General features: G+C 30.8%; 1 protein-coding gene across 3 annotated transcripts in view; it reads right to left on the reverse strand.

The window, feature by feature from the left end:
* Positions 1 to 23793, reverse strand: part of LOC142220837 (uncharacterized) — a 103752-nt gene that overhangs the window by 12719 nt on the left and 67240 nt on the right. For all 3 annotated transcript variants that reach the window (XM_075290204.1, XM_075290205.1, XM_075290206.1), the window contains 2 exons: positions 12822 to 18253; positions 1939 to 2035 (listed from right to left, as the gene is read on the reverse strand). In XM_075290204.1, coding sequence (XP_075146319.1) covers positions 1939 to 2035; positions 12822 to 17899 — 5175 coding nt within the window. In that variant the 5' untranslated portion in view covers positions 17900 to 18253. The remainder of the gene's footprint in view (positions 1 to 1938; positions 2036 to 12821; positions 18254 to 23793) is intronic.

Raw genomic sequence — 23793 nt, forward strand, 5'->3', positions numbered from 1 at the left:
TGGATGGCCGTTCGGACTCGGCTATAAAAAGGAGGTCGCTTGTCATTGAGCTTAACATGGAATCGGGCAGCACTCAGCGATAAGAGAGAAGTTCACCAATGTGGTATCACAATGGACTGAATAGTCTAAGTGAGCCTGATACATCGGGCTGCCATCTAACCTAACCTAACCTATCCTCCTGTTAAGTACTAATCGGAGGATAAGAAATGGTCATAAGATTTTTAAGTAAATGTTACGCTTCTTCAATCACAGAAATGATTGTACCAATTACCAAAGCCAATTAAAAAAATATTTATACAGTTAATTTTTGTGATTGTGATTTTCTGTTTTAATTTAAAAAAATTATTTACAGAATAATAATAATAATAATTACTTTATTTTTTATATTTTTATTTTTTTTATATTTTGAATTGCAATGTTAATTGGGATAATTGATGATTTAATTTTTTTATTGATTTTATTTTTTAATTTGATTAAATAACTAATTTTTTAATTGGAAATAATTTAGTGATATTTTTTCTGTGTTTGAATCAATATAATGCCTAATTGAATATGTTTTAAAATTCAATTAAAATTATAATAGGGAACATGTTGGTGATGTTTTTTCTATTGAATAACTAAGATCGGTTCTATTATCGTTTTACCTCAATTATAAATAGTTTATGTCTTCATTACCAGTTTCTGCCTGTAAACCACTGTGTCATCAATGTTATGATTCATTACAATATTTTTAATAAAATTAAATATCGGCTGTTGTTGTTGCTTCTCTCAAGTACGTTGGCAGCCAGACACGGTTATGGGTTTTGTTCATAAAATTCTTATCTTATCCCCCGTAACTCTCTTCATTCATTCTCACCCGCATATAAACAGTTCATAAGTTTTTTTATATATTGTAGTTGTCTTTTTTGTTGTTTTTGTATTTATTTTTATTTGCCTTTGAATGCAAATGTTTTGCCAGTGCTGGTTTGTATAGTAAGTGCATGACATATAATGTAAGTGTACTCAACTTAAAGCTCGTCATTACGCTTGATGGGTGTAATAGGGGGACTGACTTTCTCGTTGTTTTTATATTTTTATTGTTGTAATTTCTATGCATAGTATACGCACAGCCATCTAAATCATATACATACTACATATACATATGTAAATACGTTTGTATGAATATAAACCCATGGCTAGATCTCTCAATATATGCATGAACAAAGGTTGAAAAGTAATTTAAACTACAAATGCACTGTGATCTCTTGGCAATTATCACCCCCTCTCCTCTTCTCTCTCTCTCTCTACCACTCTCTATCTCTATAACTAAATTGTTTCCTCTAAATTAGTAACGCACTATAGCTTTACAAGTATGTACACTTTGGAGTCTAATGCTTACTATTATCTATGAAAGATCGTCGTATTTCGGTACAGAGATTGTCGACTTTATCTATTGTTTGATGTTTTTTTTTATCTATTTCTGACTGGGGTAATTCAGTTTGTTTTGGCTTTCTTTTATTGCAAAATTGAAACACTAACAAATAATTTATATTCGCAGCATGATGATGGTGGCTTTTTTAAATTTACTTGCGTTTTATATGATGATTACATGATCCCAGTGATTAGAGCAGCACCAAGTCTGGTAGCAAGTCTGTGTGTCTGTGTATGTGTATGGCTTACTTCAAGAGAATCACTGAGCATAACGAAGTGAGATGCGAATGAAATTTTGCGTAGGTGAATAACGATGATGACAACACAGAAGAACGGAAGAGATCATGCATACATATATACGTGATTTGTTTTTGCATGTACACATATATACAGACTTATTTGGCATAATTGGTATATATGTAGGCAAATTGTATGTAATTAAGCATTACATTTATTTAAATGTTGAAATATCTCTACTAGCTAGATATTTTTGTAAACTTCATATATGTTAAGGATAGATAAACTTACTGTGACATAATTGGCATTGATGTATTCCGTTTTCTCATCATCATTGAGACGCTGTAAAATGACGCGAGTTTCTGGAAGAGGTAGGACATTGGCATATCTGAAAAAAAAAAAAAAAACAACAAAAAATATATGTACATTATATTATGGATATATGAAAAAAAAAATTTGGGATGGAATTTTTGATTTGAGGAATGCGGGATTTGATGGGGAATTTTTAGATACTTATATAAATCTATTTTCTGTGATTATACCCAGTGTTGAACAGTATTGGGAAATTTTCTTCAGGAATGGGAATGGAATTTTTGAGTTGGGGAATGAGGGATTTGATGGGAAATTTTCAAGTACTTGGGGATTTTTCGAAATTTTTTCAGAATAATAAACCCGGTTTATAACAATATTATTTACATGTTATATGCACTGACATTATTTAAAGAAGTACACCTTAGTTGCAGGTTTACTCGATCTGGATGCAAGATGATGTATCAAAAGCGCATCACAAAAATCGATTAAAATACAACACACTATTACATCAACAACCACTAATTTAATGTAAGACAATTTAATTTAATATAGACCACATAGGTTTCTTCTTAACAATATTTCATAAAAAAATATATATCCACACGGATGAAAAAGACTGTTTTTCATATGTTTGGCTATAAACATTATATGTTTGGAACACAAATTTTTAAACACAATATTTTTGAGTGCAAGCATATAATGTTCATAAACTAGCATAACATGTTTGGGACATATATGTTAATATGTTGGAACATATTATGTTTGGGACATAAAATGTTTGTAAATATAATATGCTTGGATGCAAACATATATTAATTTAGAAATAGGCTATAAACATATATGTGTTTAGTAGCTTGGAGCGCTATTTAACAGGGAGCGATATTGAATTAAGTTGGTGGTTGTTGCTTGTTATTACAAAATTTACATTTTATTTTTCCTTGGGCAATTGATCAGCTACTTCTTTGATCCTTACAAACTGTGTGGTCCGCTGTTCGAATCCCCGTCCGGCAAAAGGTAAAATTAAAATAAAAAAAAATTGAATAATTTCTTCTACAATGTTTGTATTACAGAAAAAGGTGCTAAGAACTAAAAAATGTCTTGGAAGTGAGAAAGATGTGGGGGAATATACAATTAGGCAGAAACAAAATTTTGAGCATTCATGTCGAAAACCTATGTTGTTAGCACCTATATTACCTGTTTATTTTCATAATTCACTATGATTGTAAATATATAAATAAATAAATAAAATTTTGAGCACAATATTGTTTGGGAAAATTTTTTTAAGCATATAATATTTTTGGGTGCAAAATGCTTCCAAACATATTATATGTTCACAAAATAACATATTGTTTTTTGGAAGACAACATTATTGAATTTGGATGCAAAAATACAAAATGTTTGGAACTTAGACTACCCAAACATATATTGTTTAGACAAATATGCTTTCAAACATATTATATATTGGTAGAGATCAAACATATAAATGTTTGGGCAATACCCAAGAATATATATGCTTGAAGCAAAATATGTTTGGGAGTATATGTTACAGAAGCGATTTTTTGTGAGCGTGCAACAACGTGATAATACCATGTTATAAAAATACTCTGCTAGACAAAAGAAAATAATCAATAAGAAAGACATTTAAATATTATTATGATATGATTCAGGTGCTTTCATTGTTAAAATATGAGAACAAAAAAACGTTTCTTTATAAATCAGAAATAATTTACCATATAAAAGTATGTAGCATGTATACTGTGCATTTTATAAATGGAAAAAAATAATATAGTAAAAATGGAAAAAATCCTAATGTTGAGATTGAGGTCATACACTCAAAAAAAGTAAACCCTATATTTCACTAAAGCCAGTTTAACTCTATTTTAGTTTATGGAATTATTATGTTTTGAGATAATTTTTCTTGACTTCAATAAAAAAGGGGGAAAAATTATACACAAATGTAGCATAAAAATTTACTAAATTCTTCTCACAAAACTGTTCAGAACTTCTTAAAATTTGTAAATTTGTAAAAATGAGCCCATCTCGAACTTCGTATGACACTAAAGAAATTTTTGCAATTTTGAACTCCATTTTTTTTCCTTCAAACTACAAAATTTTCTATAACAAGCGAAAAAAATAATTATGTCTAATAAATTCTCTTGAATTTGTCGAGAAATATTTACTTGTTTTGTGATATCGGCGTGATGTCAGCGTTTGTAATACTGTTTAGTAAAAATTTTCTAAAAATAATCAAAATATTCTAAAATTAAACAAAATTTTTCTACCTGGTGGGTTCATTGTTTTTTTAGTGCACAACTCTGGACGTTGAATCTTTAAAAAAGTTTATCGCAGGCAAATTGATAAATATTTCATTTGGATCTTCGTATTTTTTTATCAAATAGAATTATTTTTTGTTCTTTGTTTTGTTTTTCTCTGCATTTTTTTTTTCTTCTAAATTGTATCATTTTCTTTTATTTGCAGTTAAATGTAAGTGTGCCTTTGTACATTTGATAAAAACATGACATGGTGTATACACAAAGAAAAAAAGCACAGATTCCTCCATTCAAGACGTAGCGGTGTCAAAAGTATGGATGAATTTTCAGGGTTAAGAAAGCCAATACTGAATTGGAGCAACCAGTGATGCCAATTTGGTGCTTTCAGCAACAAAATTAGTGCTTTTTGATGAGCTCAATTTTGGTTCTTATTTTTCCTCACTATGCAAATTATAGCGTCTTGAAATAAGCCTTAGTCAAAATGACGAAGGATGACGTTAGTGTACAAAAAATAAGGATGAATTTCCAAGGTTAAGTAAGCCAATACTGAATTGGAGCAACCAGTGATGCCAATTTGGTGCTTTTAGCAACAAAATTAGTGCTTTTTGATTTCACAAAAGCACCAAATTGCCTTTTTAGTGCCTTTTCAAAAACAAAAAAAAAAACACCAACTTGGTGCTTTCAAGCTTTTTCATTTAGTGCTTTTACAATTTGAACAGTATTGAGTTTAATTGACGACATCTTTTCATACAAAACTTCTGATTAGACTGCCAAAAGCTTAAGAAACTCAACTATATTGTGAAATATAGAATTTGTTATGAAGATGGTATTGATCATTTTTGTAATCACTATTGTTAATTAGGGTATTCTTCTGAAAAGTCTAGCGACGAGTGCAGAATTTCTGAACTTGATGAAAAAGCAAAAAAAAAGCGTCGCCAAAAAAGTAATGAAAATGTTCTTTTTGGATCCGGAAGTGGTGAAAAATTGACGAAGAAGCGATGAATTTAACAGGGACACAGCCGTTGCACAGAATTTGCATCACTTATTTAGGTGTGATCCGAATTCAATGTTTTGGATGTAAATTAAAAAATTCTGTCATATTTTGTCAAATAAATAATTTTTATACTTTTTTATAATTTTAAATGGATTCTAACGCTTGTCGGAAACGTTTGATATCAAATATTTTCAAAAATGCACAATTTTTTCAGATTGGATTTAGATTTTTTTCGACAAAATGTAAATGATTTGTACCATTTTATGAATTCTTACTTCGTTTTTAACGTATTTGAAACAAAAAAGTTAAAATTACCCATTAAAAGTATGAAAAAAACAAGTTATACAAAATTTAATTAAAAGAACTTCCTGAGTAGTTAAAATAAAGAACATCATTGGGAGTGTATCTTCTTGAAGTGCTTTTAAAGTTGTGCCTTTGCAAGAACTTCCAATTTTTGTTGGAAAAAAACTTTTGTATTAAAAACGTTTGTATTAAATTCACAAAAGCACTCATAATTAAAATAAGAAATAGACTCCCTCCAAATATTAATATTTCCAAATTTAATGTGGACAAATTTTTTTTCTCCTCTGAAAAAACATATTGTGAAATTTCAAAGACATTACTGATCAAAATGAATTGAATGAAGGTAAAATAAGCATTAACAATTATAAAGCTGTACACATGTATAGATAAAATTAAAAATTCTTCAAATCAATACCCAAGATTTCTAAAATACATCTTTGGAAGTTTTTTTTTTGTAGTACATTGAATTTTAGCTGGCTGAAGTAGTTTTAATGCTGGGAATTGGTATGTTAGAATTTATAATATATTTATGGTGCTTTTTGCCCTTCGGGAGTTGGCATCACTGGGAGCAACAATCCTTAGTTTATTCAAAATTTGGTCTGAAATAAGCCATTTAATGCTCATATTAATGCCGATTTAATAGAAATTTAATTGCGGACCGAAATTGAAAATGTCTCTACTCAGTTTCTTGTCTTGGAGGTGTCCCCAATCCCAACAAATGCCCCATCCCAAGAAATAGAAAATCGTTTTACAAATAGTCTAATAATTGAAATCGTAACATAGATCGTGCAATAAAGGAAACTGATGGGGGATGTGGGAATCCAAAACTGCTGTCTTCCCAACCATTCTGAACGACATTTTTATTATTCCATACACAGAAAACAATTTCAAGAAACTTTTTCCAATTAAAGTCTTAATTGAGTTTTAAAAAATATTCAATTAAAAATTTAATTGATACAAAAAATTTTTTAATTGAAACAAAAATCAATCACAAAAATTAATAGTATCAATTAATTTTTTAATTGAATCAATTAATTCTTTAATTGATACTATAATTTCTGTGATTGAAGACATATCAATTAAAAAATTAATTGGATCAATTAATGTCGTGATTGAACCAGAATTTTTTTTTTGTATGTAACCAAAAAAAAAATAGTGATATACTAAAAAAAGATCATTATTATTAAATGTGTTCAAAAAAGTCTCCCTATTTCTCTGATCTAACAACAAGTACTTTTTTCTCATATCTATCCTCTCGTAGCTTGATTCCATTAGAAAATCTCTTTTCAATTTGATTAAAGTACAAATGAATGAGAATGAAATTTCTTTATCACCACGATTTGGAAACTATCAGTATCTAATAAGGCCAAATTTTTATAATTCGTTAATTGAAGTCAAAAAAATTTTTTTGCTCGTATAATAAAGCCTGATTATAATAGTATGATGATTTTGTATATAATCTTACTACATACCTATTTTTATCTTCACATCCCTGAGGAACTTCATCTTCACATGTTGTTATCTGTGACACATCTCGGAATTCCTCAAATATACACAGTTTCTTAGCCACAAATTTACGTAGCTCATGCAAACCCATGGCATTGTGTCTTATCGAGGGATCATCAAAGGCCAAATTTCCATAGGCACGCTTTGGCGAGCATAAAACATTGCCCTTGCGCATACTGACACCTATCGGGTTATTATCTATTATATCTTCCTCCGAACTGATGGGACGACAATGTCCATCATATGATTTTTGTTTCTGAGTTTTTCGTTTTAGATAAAGAATTGCCACCAAGAATATAAAAGCGAAAACACCGAGAAGACTATCAGAAATAGCTATGATGGCATTAGCATCAGTTTCTCCTGAGGCATCGGCATTTTTCGAATTGGAATATATATAATTAATATCATCACCAATATCGGCAATGTCTATGGTTTGCCCGAGTGTGTTAGACGATGTTGTGGATGATAGGATATTTAGAGTGGGTGTTGTGGCAGTGTAATCTGTGAATAATGTCCTTAAAGTTGGTGTTGTGGTTGTTATGGGTGCGAATGTAGGTATATCTTTTTCACTTAATGGTGTAGTGTTCGGTAATGGGTCTATACTACTACTGCTGCTGGCAATCACTTTATAGATTTCTTCTATTTTTCTGGAAATGTCTATACCCTCATTGACTGTTGTAGTGCACGCTGAGGCTCTGGGTCCAATCGCAAGCTCTAAGAAAGTACTAAAAGATTTTTTCAAAACTCTAACTACCACTCATAGAAAATTTGTAACAAATTTTCTACATGAGGAACCTTGCCTTGATGTCTCTTGTCGATGAAATTAAAGAAAATCAGAGATTTTGATCCTTCGGGTCATTTTTCACCTATCAACTTTGGGTTCTTTTTTCAGACTGTCAAGTTGAAATTCCAAAATTATAATTAATTTTAAGAAGAGTTGTTAGCAATTTCGTAGAAATAATGTATTGAAAATACTTGCAAAAACTAACAGGTTGGCTGATAAGTCCCCGGTCTGACACATAGATGGCGTCGCTAGTATTAATGCATATTATTTTTTTATAGTACCAACCTTCAAATGATTCGTGTCAAAATTTGACGTCTGTAAGTCAATTAGTTTGTGAGATAGAGCGTCTTTTGTGAAGCAACTTTTGTTATTGTGAAAAAAAGGAATTTCGTGTTTTGATAAAATACTGTTTTCTGAAGGGAAAAAATACGGCGGAAGCAAAAATTTGGCTTGATAATGAGTTTCCGGACTCTGCCCCAGGGAAATCAACAATAATTGATTGGTATGCAAAATTCAAGCGTGGTGAAATGAGCACGGAGGACGGTGAACGTAGTGGACGCTCGAAAGAGGTGGTTACCGACGAAAACATCAAAAAATCCACAAAATGATTTTGAATGGCCGTAAAATGAAGTTGATCGAGATAGCAGAGGCCTTAAAGATATCAAAGGAACGTGTTGGTCATATCATTCATCAATATTTGGATATGCGGAAGCTCTGTGCAAAACAGTGACTATTATATGGCGTTATTAGAGCGTTTGAAGGTCGAAATCGCGGCAAAACGGCCCCATATGAAGAAGAAAACAGTGTTGTTCCACCAAGACAACGTACCGCGCTACAAGTCATTGAGAACGATGGCAGAAATTCATGAATTGGGCTTCGAATTGCGTTCCCACCCACCGTCTTCTCCAGATCTGACCCCCAGCGACTTTTTCTTGTTCTCAGACCTCAAAAGGATGCTCGAAGGCTGCAATGAAGAGGTGATCGCCGAAACTGAGGCCTATTTTGAGGCAAAACCGAAGGAGTACTACCAAAATGGTATCAAAAATTGGAAGGTCATTATAATCGTTGTATCGCTCTTGAAGGGAACTATGTTGAATAATAAAAACGAATTTTGACAAAAAAATGTGTTTTTCATTGTTAGACCGGGGACTTATCAGCCAACCTGTTACTATAGTTAATTTGTAAGAAAATCTAGCTTAGTATAATAAAGCCTGATTACTATGGTCAATGGCCTTTTTTGAAATTGCAACATTGGACTGCAACTTCTTGCAGTAATAAATTGGACTTTTTATGCCGACCTCCATAGAATATTGATGGAGGTATAATAAGTTTGTCATTCTTTTTAAAACACATCAAAATATCGATTTCCGACTATATAAAGTATTCAAAAATATTCTTTATCAGAGAGAAATTCTAAAACGATAGACCAACTTCGTCCGTCTATTGTAATCACGCTACAGTTTTCAATAAAGACGCTATCGTCCTAAAATTTAGCACAGATTCGTTTTTGTTTGTAGGCGGGTCAGGTTCGAAGATGAGCTAAATATTCATAAACTGATGATGGCAACATTTTTACTAAATGACGGATATATTCCTTAACTACAATTAAGAAAAAAAAAAGATAAAAATCTTACGACATTTGTATCGAAAGTACATTTTTTTATCGATTTAAAGTCAGGGTGAAATGACAAATACTTGACCATAATTTTATTAAATAGTGGATTTTTTTATAAACTTAATGTTGATAAATTGCTTACGATATTTTTATCAATTTTTATCGGTAGTGGATTTCTTCATAAATGTTGTAAGTGTTAAATTGCCTACGATATTTTTTGTTGAATAGCGGATTTTTTATCAGTTAAAACTAGAAAATACTATCGATAAAAAACCTATAATTCTGGATGTTGAATCTTTAAAAAGGTTTATCGCAGGCAAATTGATAAATATTTCATTTCGATCTTCGTATTTTTTTTCAATTAAAATTATTTTTTCGTTCTGTGTATTGTTTTTCTAAATTGTTTCATTTTCTTTTATTTGCAGTTAACTGTAAGTGTGCCTTTGTACATTTGATGAAGACGTGGCATGGTGTGGGTGTACAAGAAAAGCTTAGAGGAGGTTTCTCAATTGAAGACGTTGCAGTGTCAAAAGTATGGTAAGTACGATAAGTTTGTCATTCCCTTTAAAAGACATGCAATATTAATTTTCGACTATATAATGTATTCTAAAATATTCTTGATCAGCGATAAATTCTAAGACGATAGACCAAGTGCATCTGTCTATTGTAATCACGCTACAGCTTTCAATAAAGTCGCTATCGTTCTGAAATTTGGCACAGATTCGTTTTAGGTCGCAAGCAGGTCCGGTTCCAAGATGGGCTACATCAGTCCACGTTTTGATCTGGACCCCATATAAACCGCTGTGGTTTTGGACGTCTAGTGACTGTAGTTTTTATCCAATTTGCTTGAAATTAGAAACCTAGATGTATGTTAGGCCCACGCTTGTAGAAGCCACAATTTTTATCTGATTTGACTGAAAATTTATATCCAGACCTGTAGAAGAGGTGTGCCGAATATGGCCCACCTATTCTAAAGGTGTGCATATTGATAATGTTTTGGTATAGCCCCATATAGGCCCCGATTTGACTTTTTGGGCTTACAGAAGCCACAATTGGTATCCGAGTTGCATTAAATTAAAAATCTAAAATCATTTTAGGTCTATAAATAGGTATACCGAACATGGTGTGAATCGGTTTTTGTTTTGGTGTAGGCTCCATATGACCCGATTACCCTATTTGACTTCTTGAGCATCTAGACACCCCCATTTTTATCCGATTAGCATGTACAAATAAAATTTTGACAAAATTTTCTATACAAATAAAATTATGACAAACGTTTCTATAGAAATAAAACTTTAACAAAATTTTCGATAAAAATAAAATTTTCACAAAATTTTCTATAGAAATAAAATTTTGAGAAAATTTTCTATAGAAATAAAATTTTGGGAAACTTTTCTATAGAAATAAAATTTTGACAAAATTTTCTATAGAAATAAAATTTTGACAAACTTTTCTATAGAAATAAAATTTTGACAAAATTTTTTATAGAAATAAAATTTTGACAAAATTGTCTATAGAAATAAAATTTTGACAAAATTTTCTATACAAATAAAATTTTTAAAAAATTTTCTATACAAATAAAATTTTGACAAAATCTTCTTTTCTATAGAAATAAAATTTTTACGAAATTTTCTATAGAAATAAAATTTTGACGAAATTTTCTATACAAACAAAATTATGACAAAATTTTCTATATAAATAAAATTTTGCAAAAATTTTCTATAGACAAAAAAAAATTGACAAAATTTTCTATACAAATAAAATATTGACGAAATTTTCTATAGAAATAAAATTTTTACAAAATATTCTATAGTAATAAAATTTGGCAAAATTTTCTATGGAAATAAAATATGGCAAAATTTTCTATAGAAATAAAATTTAGACAAAATTTTTTATAGAAATAAAATTTTGACAAAATTTTCTATACAAATAAAATTTTGACAAAATTTTCTATTCAAATAAAATTTTGACAAAATTTTCTATAGAAATAAAATTTTGACAAAATTTTCTATACAAATAAAATTTTGACAAAATTTTCTATAGAAATATAATTTTGACAAAATTTTTTATCAACATAAAAGTTAGTCAAAATTGTCTATAGAAATAACATTTTGACAAAATTTTCCATAGAAATAAAATTTTGACAACATTTTCTATATCGTAGAAATAAAATTTTTACAAAATAATCTATAGTAATAAAATTGGGCAAAATTTTCTATGGAAATAAAGTTTGGCAAAATTTTCTATAGAAATAAAATTTAGACCAAATTTTTTATAGAAATAAAATTTTGACAAAATTTTCTATAGAAATAAAATTTTGACAAAATTTTCTATAAAAATAAAATTTTGGCAAAATTTTCTATAGAAATAAAATTTTGAAAAAAGTTTCTATACAAATAAAATTTTGACAAAATTTTCTATAAAAATAAAATGTTGACGAAATTTTCTATAGAAATAAAATTTTGACAAAATTTTCTATAGAAATAAAATTTTGACAAAATTTTCTAAAGAAATAAAATTTTGACAAAATTTTCTATACAAATAAAATTTTGAAAAATTTTCTATACAAATAAAATTTTGACATAATTTCTATACAAATAAAAGTATGACAAAATTTTTGAAAGAAATAAAATCGTGACAATATTTTCTATAGAAATACAATTTTGACAAAATTTTTTATAGAGAAAAAAATTGACAAAATTTTCTATACACTTAAAATTTTGACAAAATTTTCTATACAAATAAAATTTTGACAAAATTTTCTATAGAAATAAAATTTTGACAAAATTTTCTATACAAATAAAATTTTGACATAATTTTCTGTACAAATAAAATTTTGACATAATTTTCTGTATAAATAAAATTTTGACAAAATTTTCTATAGAAATAAAATTTTGACAAAATTTTCTATAGAAATAAAATTTTTACAAAATTTTCTATAGAAATAAAATTTTTACAAAATTTTCTACAGAAATAAAATTTTGACAACATTTTCTATATCGTAGAAATAAAATTTTTACAAAATATTCTATAGTAATAAAATTTGGCAAAATTTTCTATGGAAATAAAATTTGGCAAATTTTTCTATAGAAATAAAATTTTTACAAAAAAGTAAAAGAAAGTTTGTCAAAATTTTATTTTTTGTAGAAAATATTCTCAAAATTTTATTTCTGTAGAAAATTTCATTTATATAAAAAATGCAGTACTTCTTAGTTGGAGAGAAATCTACCAAAAGATGAAGAATTTTATCAAACAGAAAAAATCTACTATTTTTGGTAGAGATCTACCAACTGTGGTAACCGTGGTGGCAACGCAATATTTCATTTCCGAAGAGGTTCAGCATTACGTATTCCCTTACAATTTTATATATACTACTATTTTTATACATACCTATTTTTATCTTCACATCCCTGAGGAACTTCATCTTCACGTGCTGTTATCTGTGGCACATCTCGGAATTCCTCAAATATGCGTAATTTTTCAGCAGCAAATTTACTAAGCTCATGCAAACCCATGGCATTGTGTCTTATCGAGGGATCATCAAAGGCCAAATTACCATAGGTACGCTTCGACGAACGTAAAACACTGCCCTTGCGCATACTGGCACCTATGGAGCCATTATCTATGGTATATTCATCCAAACTGACGGGACGACAACGACCACCGTATGATGTTTGTTTCTGACGTTTACGCATCAGATAAAGGAATGCCACCAAGAGTATAAGTGCAACAACACCAATAACACTAACAGTAATAGCTATGATGACATTAACATCAGTTTCTCCTGAGGCATCGGTATTTTTCGGATACATAGAGTTTAGAGGCGGTAATGAATTAATACCACCACCAATATCGGCAGTGTTTATTGTGGGTGCAGGTGTGGTAGACGATGTTGTGGATGGTAACATATTTAGATTGGTTCTTATTGATGTGGAATCTATGAATAATGTATTTAAAGTTGTTGTTGTTGTGGGTGGTAATATAGATGTCTCTTCTATACTAATTGGTGTAGTTGTCGGTATGGATTCTGTTGTAGTACTGCTGCTGGTAATCACTTTATAGATTTCTTCTATTTTACTGCTAATATCTATACCCTCATTGGTTGTTGTGATGTGATAAGGATTTTCTGCTATTATAGGAATCGTCGTTGTGGTGGGAGATGGTGGGGCATTTGTGGTGCTTGTTGTCGTTGTTGACTCATCCAATAGACTAATATAGGTTTCCTCTTTGGCCGTACTTGTTGTTGTTATTATTGTTTCTTGTGTTGCTGAGGTATTATCTGGTAAACTCATGGTTGATGTCTCTACTTCTTGGTCATGGTCTTTTGTTTTATTAAAGTCACTTGTCTCGGTTATTGGTTCTTGTTCTGTTGTAGTCTCCTTTTTATTACCTCCCTTTATGGGAAACTTAAAGTAAGTTCCCACACTTTCAGTTGTTGTTTCTTCTTCCTGACGCTCTTCGCCCTCCTTTTCAACTAATGGAGTTTTTGTGGTCGTTGTCGTTGTTAAGGGTATTAAATTTTCGTTAATGTTTGGTGTTGGATTGCTGGTATTCTGAGAGCTTTGGACAACAGGTGTTTCTTGTTGAGAGTTTGTTGGTGTTGTTGTGTTTGCTATTTCAACTTCCTTCTCTGTATTTGTCTCTGGCGTTGGAGGACTTGACGTCGTTGACCCAATTATTATGATTGAATTTTCTTGGCCTTCGATGGTCACTTTTTCATCTTCCTCTATACTTTTAGGGGTTGTCGTGGGCTTTTCATTTGTAAAAGTTTCCAATTCCTCTTTGTCTTTGTTATTTTTGCCGTTTATTATCTCGTCTATAGAGGATGACGTAGTTTTTTCCTCCGATGTTCCATTGGTTGCTATCGTTGTCGCCACAAGAATATCTTGAGGGGTTGCTGTCGTCGTTGTCGTCGTTGACGTTGTTATTGTATTTGTTCCCGTTATAGATTCAGTAGTTGTTTCGAGCAACACTTGTTCATTAAAATGCGTTTTAATTGTACTTGAAAAATTATTTAAACTGGCCCCGATAGCTTCTGCCGACTCGGTTGTCGTATTGTCCAATGTAGCCTCTGTTGTTTCAATATTTATCGATTGTTTTTGTTTAATTTCATTGTTGCCATTTTGGTCAACAACTTCCGCTAGAGGAATTTTGTTAGTTGTCGTTGTTGTTGTTGTCTCTAATCGTAATGGGGGTATATGGGTAGTCGAGGTTAATCCATAAAAACTTGGTTTATATGTTGTAATCTCTATTTTCGCATCAATTGTTTGTAATTTTCCGTTTTGTTTTAAACTATTTTCATTATCCGTTAGACGATTTTCTTGGTAATTTTGTGAATTTTCCAAAATCACATTTGTTTCGACATTAACCGGCGTTGTTGTTCCATTCACTTTGCCCGTCTCAAGAGTACTGTTAATAATCGTTTGCTGCTGCGGCTGCTGCTGCTGTAATAAAGTTTTCGCGGTATTCAACGATTCATCATCACTAACAGCTGTTGCTGTTTCTGTTACTCTCTCTGCTTGGGTGTCTGTTACTACTTGAAAGGCATTAAGTTTAACATCGCTGTCGGCGTTGGCATTGCTTGCTATGTTATTTTCTCTCTCAGCCATAGGCAGAACAGCTGTTGTCGTTTTATTTAAAGTCAAGTTTATTTCATTTAGCTCAGGTCGTTGTTGTTGTTGATTCTCTTGTGTTATAACACTTTTGGGGCTTGCCACAATTTCCTCCGAAGACGTAGTAGTAGTAAATAATGAGATGCCCTTATTGTTCGTAGTGAACTCAGTTGAAGACTCCCCCGTAGCAGCGTCTATCATACCACCACCACCACCATCAGACTGTGTCAGTGTTGTTTTTTCATGCTGGTCTTGTTTATCTCCTCCTTCAACGTTATCGGACATTGACGATAAGATTGTGGATGTGTTTGGAGAATTTGCAGTGATTGTTCCAGCTGTGCTAGTTTCTACATTTAAAGAAGGTCCCAATGTTATGATACCAGTGCCAATTGTTGTTGTGTCATGGGTCAATGAGTTCATTTCAGATAAGGTGTTAGTGTTTGTATCAGTCATACCGCTGACTTCTGTGGTGGCCACCAAATCTTTATCGTTTATAATATGAGACCAATCCAATAAGTATTTTTCACTTTGTCCTCCATTATTTAGAAGTGGAATTTTACTAACCGTATTCACTGTTTTATCCACACTACCATTTTGAGGTTTTTCGAAATCCTCTTTATGCTTCGGCGCTGTTTCCATGGTTGCAGTCGATGGCATACCCATAGGTTTTAGGCCAGCCAAAGTCCATGCCTCTGACGTATTGGGTAAATTCATTTGCTGGGCATTTGTGGAATTGTCATTGATGAATTTTGGTTTTTTAATTTTTCCCAATTTTTGTTGTTCTTCCCCCTCATCTTGATCATTAAAATCTATATTATTTGCTATATGTGGAGGAGGTAGTGTTGTTATTTCTTCTTCCCCTTCGTTATTGCCATCCTCCGGATTTTTAAACATAGAACGTCCATAATCTATTTTAGATGAATCTCCAGAATCTTCATTAATAATGTTTACCTCGGTAGTATTTTGTGGTAAATCATTGCTAACATCTTGCCAAGAATCTCTATCGAGACCATTTTGTATTTTAAGAGTAGGAGAATTTGATTTTACGCGTTCATTTTCATTCGAATTTCTAGAGAATACTGCTTCTGCATTCGAATCTTTTGTATTCAGTTCTGTTGTAGATCTTATCGAATTATCACTAATATGATTTGTTTCTAAGCTCTGATCTTTGAATGAATGATCAGCTGTTTCTTTTACATGTACTGTAGCAGTTTCATTGTGATCAGCTGTTAATTTAGAATCGAGGTTTGTGGTATTACCATGCTCGTTTGTTTCCTTTATATTACTGGTGATTGATTTCGATTGGTCATCATCTTTTTCTGGATTTCTAATAATTTGTATATTTCCCTCACTTGTAGTTTCTTTATCTTTTATATTTTTTTCTTCATTTCCCAATTTCTGTAGAATATTTTCTTTGGATGAAATATCGAGTAAAATTTGTCCTGGATTATTTTGGTGATTTTCAGAAATTTTGTTATTTTCAAGTTTTGGGTCTTCTATAGATTTTCCCTCTTTTATTGAATTTTCCTGAGATTTTTCTTTAATTTCATTATTATCGGTCGTTACTTCGACTTTGCTAAAAGCAACTTCTTTCGTTGAGGGATTTTCGTCATTAGCGGAGTCTTTATTCGCTTGATTGATAGTTGATAACTGGACCATGCTTCCATTATGGGGCTTTACCAAGTCCATTTTTACACTTAAATTGTCTTCATTTTGAAGATTACTGATAGATGACTCGCTTTTAGCCATGCTAGTATAGTCATTTGATTTTTCCATTATGCTCTCTCTGTTGATGATCTCAACATTTTCCAAAGGTTTTCCTAAACTCTCGATCATACTGGTGTCATTATGGATCTCTATTTGGTCTACAGGATTTCTTCCATTCTCGTTTGTAATAGATTCTCCTTGAGTATTTAATGAGGGATCATTTTTTATAGCTGATGGGTCTAACGATAGTTTAGTATTTGAATTTAAGGGATTTCCATCATCTACCTTTTTGATATTCGATTTTCGGGCTGTATCGATTTCCACCACATTTTCATGGTCTCCTATATTCTTTTGGGGTAGTTTTAAATTAAGGTTATTCAAAGGATTTAACCCTATATCACTACCAAAGTCCTTAATAACTTTGATACTCTTATTTACGGATTCATTAAAGGGTTCATGTAATCCCAATTGAGATATAATATTTGCCAACTCTGTGGTTTTTTCCATATCCTCCATCATTCCATCTTCTTGTCCAGAACTTTTTATTGTTGCCTTTGTATTTTCATTTTCCAATTCCTTTTTATCAGATATTGCAGCCATATTAGTTTCCAGTGTTGCCTTAGTAACATTATTTAATTCAGTCACTGGATTTTGAATAACAGTGTCTCCTAAACCTTGCTTACTTCCAAGATTATTATCACCTCTCAGACTTTTCAAAAGTTTCATAGTATCATTTAAAGCTATTTCATTAAGCTGATATTCCTTAGAAGATTCCGTTATCGGTTGTTCCATCGATTGGGCAACTCTACTTATACTATTAACGGTTGTAGTCTCTGCTAAATTTGCCAGTGTTGCCGTTAATTTATCTAAGACCACCTCTCTTTGATTGTCAGGGTTGTTGTCAACATTCAATGCTGTACCTTCAACCAATGCCTTCAAATTTTCCGTTACCGCTTCAAGTGACCTCAAGTGATTTGTAAAGGGAGTTTCCCTTTTTTTGATAACACCTGCCATTATAGTTTGTGGGCATAAAACAGCTACAATCACCCATAATGCTAAGATAATTGACTTTGTTTTGGCATTTAGTTGACTACGCTTGCTTTGACACGAAAAGCTCGGAGGCAGTGAGGGCAGATTTTTTGTGTACATTTTTGTTTTTATCTTGGATTAGAAATTACCTAAAACGTGCTTAAAATTAATTAACTACTAAATGGAATTATCGATTCTAAATATTTGGAACATTTGGAAATGCAGTGGATATCTGTGGGAACAAGGGCACTTTGCGTAGTTAGGTCCAGCCTAAATGTTGGGATGGTCTATGCTGCTTCTCCTCATATATGATTAATTATCTGTGATTAAGATTAAATAAGAATTTGAAGGGATTTTAGCATTCCACATAGCATTAACCTCGTTTTTGTTCTTATTAGGAATTTATTTTTTTTTCTTCAAGTCTCCTTTAAATGCATAAAATGTTTGTGTATCCGGAATGTTGTAGTTTGAAATCTGAAAAAAGAAGAGAAAAAATAATTAGTTAAATTTATCAATCATTAAAGTCTTAATATTTCTATATCTTAGCAGCGGCGAAAAAAATCGAAAAAGTTAATTTTTGCACCCAACGAAAAAATACTTTCCACCAGAACGAAATTTCATACAAAAAAATCCGCTTTCTCAAAGTATTTTATTTAAGAGCACATAAATCTGAATTTATGACAAGCGATGAATCGATTGTCTACACGGACAAAAAATACTGTTTTTCATATGTTTGGGTGTAAAAATTATATGTTTGGAACTCACATTTTTAACACATTGTTTTTAAATGCAAATGTTCATAACTAAAATGTTCATAAACTAACATAACATATTTGGGTCATATATGTTAACATGTTACAACATATTATGTTTGGGACACAACATTTTTGTAAATATAAAATGTTTGGATGCAAACATATATTAATTTAGAAATAACCTATAAACATATATGTGTTTAGAAAGACATACCTAGAGAGTATGCTGCAAGTAAAAGAATGGAAGTAACCAATTGGCGCCTTAAGAACTTATACACACAACGAAAATGTCATTAAAATTTTTTTCTACCAGAGTGTGCCTAAGGCAGCGAAGGGCAAAGAGACTACGCGGCTTTTTGCTCTTACTTTCCAAAACGTTCTCTCGCTCAGTTATATGATTATATGAAACATAATATGGATGAGTACTGGGAAACTAATTATTTCTTTTCAGAAAGTTATTTTGGAGCATATGAATGTTTGATATGCCAAAAAACATCTCGTGTAGCTTCCCATGATTTTAAAAGGCGTTATTTAGTAATACATAGGGAATACGAAAATATTATTGGACATGAAAGGGATTAAAAAAATAAAAAAAAAAACATTTTATGAAAAATACATTTTTGATTCGCTAGAAGAAAAAGAACAACAAATATCTGAGCAGACGCAAAAAGCTTCGTTTGTTGTCGCCGCGGCCCTTGCTAAACATTCCCGTCCTTTAGAAGACGGTATTTTTTCAAGGAGCTTACATTAAATATATTAAATTGCTTCGGTAACACAGCAGAACACATTAATAGTAAAATATCGGCAATGCTATTATCAAGGCACACAATTACTCGCCGAACTGAAGAAATAGGTGAGTATATATATAAAAAATTAGTAAATCGTGTTATAAACTGCAAATATTTTTCCATTTGTTTAGACGAATACACCGACTACACCGATATAGCACAGCTGCTTATTTGCGTCAAAACAGTAGATGAGAATTTGGAGACCCATGAGGAAATCTTTTCCTTAGTTTCGTTTCATGGAAATGTTAAGGGCAAAACAATTTTTGATGCTGTTAATGATAAAGTTTTCTCGTTTGCTGATAAATCAAAATGTGTATCGGTTTGTACTGATGGCGCAAATGTGATGGTGGGTAAAAAAGATGGTTTTATTGGATTTTTAATAAAAAAACAATTTTAATATATATATATATATATATAACTTTCACTGCATTATTCACCAACAGGCATTATTTACAAAATTTATTAACATGCAGGAAACAATGAAAATTGCGGTCAAAATTGTGAATAAAATTCGGGGAGGCCATAACTCGACAAGTCACAGAAAATTTAGAAATTTTCTCGAAGAAATGAACAGCGAGTACGGGGATCTTCTGATGTACACAGATGTTAGGTGGCTGAGTAAAGGTCGTTGTCTAGAAAGACTTTTTAGTCTTCAAGAAGAGGTGATATTGTTCTTTGAGGCAACGCCATCAGTAGAAACTGATGATCTATTACGATATTTGAAAGATCCTGATTTTATTTTAGATTTTGCTTTTTTAACTGATACAACAATATTCATCAATCAATTAAATTTACAATTACAGGGTAAAAACAAAAAAATATTTGACTTGATCAACTCTGTACAGAATTTTTTACGAAAATTTGATATTTTACCTGCGCAAATAATAGAAAATAATTTAACTAGTTTCCCAAGGCTAAATAAAGCCTTCAATTCAAGTTCAAACCAGGTCAAGCTTATTTCATATGTAAACGTACTACAAGAGATTTTACAAAACTATAAGAACAGATTTAAGGACTTCTCCAAACTTGACTGTATAATTGCAATACATAACAATCCATATTCCTGTGAGATTAATAGCGAACGACCAGAATTAGCTGAAGAACTTAGAAGGCTACGAATGGACATAACATTACCTATTGCTAGTGGATCGGAATTTTGGAAACACTTTCCTGAGTGTACGTACCCCCACACAAAACAAGAAATTTTAAAGCTATATGCGATGTCCACGTATTTATGTGAGTCATCATTTTCTCTCCTAAATCTGATCAAAAATAAAAACAGGAATAGGCTTACAGATGAACATCTTGAACATCTCCTTAGGATCAAATGTTGTCCATATGAAATAAATATTGAGGAACTTATTAACTGTTCATAACTTTCATTTGAAATCAACTCTTTATTGTAATAACTGTGTATAACAAATATTTTTTTGTTTTTTCAATAATTGAATTTTTCCCATTGTGCCTTTTTAGAAATCCTAATAATGAGTTGTTCCAATAAAAATATAGTGTAAATAATGTAAATAATATTTCAAATTTCCATTGTGCCTTTTTAAATCCAAATAATGAGTTGTTCCATTAAAAATATAGTGTAAATAATGTAAATAATATTTCTGATCAAAGTCTTTCTTTGTAGTATATGAAACTAATCATGATTTGTTTCATTAAAAAAATTAATTTCATTAAAATTCATTATTAATAACGAAAATATTGCTTCAAAGCCTTTAATTAAAAAATAATGAAAAAACTAACTCAATATTATTGTCAAGTAGCATTTCTCGAAGTGCAAGAAGAGAGCGATCAATTGGATACGCACACAAACACAAATTCTCTCTGCCCATCCCTGGCCTAGGGTGAAACATAATATGTTTGAACAATGCAAACAATATTTTGTTTGGACCAATCCTGAAAATATATGTGCTTGAAGCAAAATGTTTTTTGAGGGTGCAGTTATTATTTGCTTCTGAAGAATTTTTTTTCCGACATAATAAAACTTCGCTTGTCTAAAATTTCGTTTCTCAGAAAAGAAGACTCTTCTTTTAGTGTGTGTTGGCAAATAAAGGCAACTGAAAATCCTCGTATACAATTTAGATACATTTTCACATAAAGTATTTAAATTTTCCCATTACTCTGTTTTTTTTTTTTGAAAACCCAAAAAAATAAATTTGTCTTTAAAAATGTTCATTGACTCTTTTCGGGGGGTATGGAAAATTATAGTAAACAAAAATATGTTAAGTAGAAAATGTTATCGGTTAAAAGTTTACACTATCTAATCTCCTCGTGACATTGTAACCATAACCTTCATGGGTTAGGTAGGGCTGTCGACGTCAGTCATTTATTGCATATGAATTATCTCAAAAATGACCTACAAATTTTAGGGAACTGTGAATTAATTGCTTGATATTATTGAATAAGAAAATTCCATCATTGATAAGAACTCACAAAAATAATTATGGAATGAATTTAAACTGAAAATAGGTAGATGATAAACTTTCAAATAATGGTCGTAAATTCTATTTCTATAACTATTAAGTGTGACATGGATTTGCTGGAAAAAAATAAAAATGTCTCTACACTGAAAATAAAATGTCACTTGAAGTTTTTAACCTACATTTAAAGATTTTCCGATTTCTTGTTGCATTAGTACAGTAACTAACGGAAATACTAAAATATTAAGGGATGTAGTTATATGAGAAGAGTATGTACAGTAGTCGTGAAAAATTGTTCAATTTGGGAAGAATAATTTGCGTATGTAATTTCCGCAAGAATTTAACATATAAGATCCAAAATAAATCATCTCCGCCCACCAGTTCTATACTAAAGGCTATGGAAATTCGAATTAGCCAGCGATGAAACATGTGTATAGTCAGGCTTGTGACACTTTCTTTCCATTAACTTAACAGTATAAATTTCCATTTTCTAGCACCTCGCACCAAATTTCAACCAGCTCGGATAAATTTTGCTCCTACAAGAGGCTCCGGAGGTCAAATCTGGGGATCGGTTTATATGGGGGCTATATATAATTATGGACCGATATATTTGCACTTTTGTTAGAGACCATATACTAACACCACATACCAAATTTCAACCGGATCAGATGAAATTTACTTCTCTAAGAGGCTCCACAAGCCAAATCTTGGTGTTGGTTTGTCCCATTTGCAATACCATCAGGGATGGAAAATGCAGTACTATAGTACTATTTTCAATACTTTTTCATCCTCGTCAGTACCGTAGTACCCCCGTGAATAATTTAGTACCTTTTGTGTAGACATTTTTGAGCCGATATCAGATTTATGGTACAATCGTTTTGACAAAATATTTTAATATTTTGAGAAAATCTTTAACAAACTTATTTGCTAATAGTCTCTTACAAATTTGGCAAAACAGACAAGTTCATGCGGGAAGAAAATCTCGATTTTGTAAACGCCATAGAACAATATTTATTGAATTTGAAGAATGTTTTAGTAGAAAAAACTATGTGATTCTATATTACGCTTCCACACGAACACTTTCTAGATAAGAAGTTATCGATGGCATACTAAAATAATGCAAACCATTACAGTCACTGTCGAAACTTGAGACAAAAATAATCTACCAACACTTGGAGAAAATCTTATCAAATACTACCAAAAAATATTATTTTCCAAAAATATATTTCTTTGATTTCAGCTTAAAACCACACAGAAAAAAATATCACCAAAATATTTCCAATTAAAAAGTTAATTGAAGTTGAAATTTTTTTTAATTAATAAATTAATTGATACAATTAACTTTTTAATCATGATAGAAACATTAAGTTAATTAAGTCAATGATTGAAAATTTAAAAAATTTTAATTAAAAAATTAATTGATACAATTAACTTTTTAATCAAATTCGGAAGACTAATTCAGTTAAAAAGTGCTGATTTTTTTTTAATTAAAAATGTATTTCAAACAAACATTTGTTAATCCAAATAAAAACTCGAAGCCAATTCAGAAAGTAATTAAAAATAGTTTAAAATAAATTAATTGAGTTTTGCAATCAACATCAATTAAATTTTTAATTGAATCAATTAAAAAATTAATTGAAATTTGCTAAAAAATCAATTAATTTTTTAATCAAGAATTTTTTCTATGCCCAATTAAAACTGTGATTGATACTATCATTTTCGTGATTGAAGACATTTCAATTAAAAAATTAATTGGATCAATTAATTTGGTGATTGAATCAGAAAAAAATTTTTTTGTGTGCATGCATTGACTAAACTACAAGTGTAGCTTAACCAACAGAGGAAAAGAATGTTTGTCAAATTTATTTGGGCAAAGCCCTATAGACTGCAAATAAATTTGCCCAAATAAATTTGACAAACATTCTTTTCCTCTGTTGGTTAAGCTACACTTGTAGTTTAGTCAATGCTTGGTTTTAAGCTGAAATCAAAAAACAACAACAATGCTTAAAGAACAAAACCAACAATAACAAAACAAAACGAAA

Source organism: Haematobia irritans, chromosome 1 (genome assembly GCF_050003625.1).
Source record: "Haematobia irritans isolate KBUSLIRL chromosome 1, ASM5000362v1, whole genome shotgun sequence".
In the NCBI taxonomy this organism is placed as follows: domain Eukaryota; kingdom Metazoa; phylum Arthropoda; class Insecta; order Diptera; family Muscidae; genus Haematobia; species Haematobia irritans.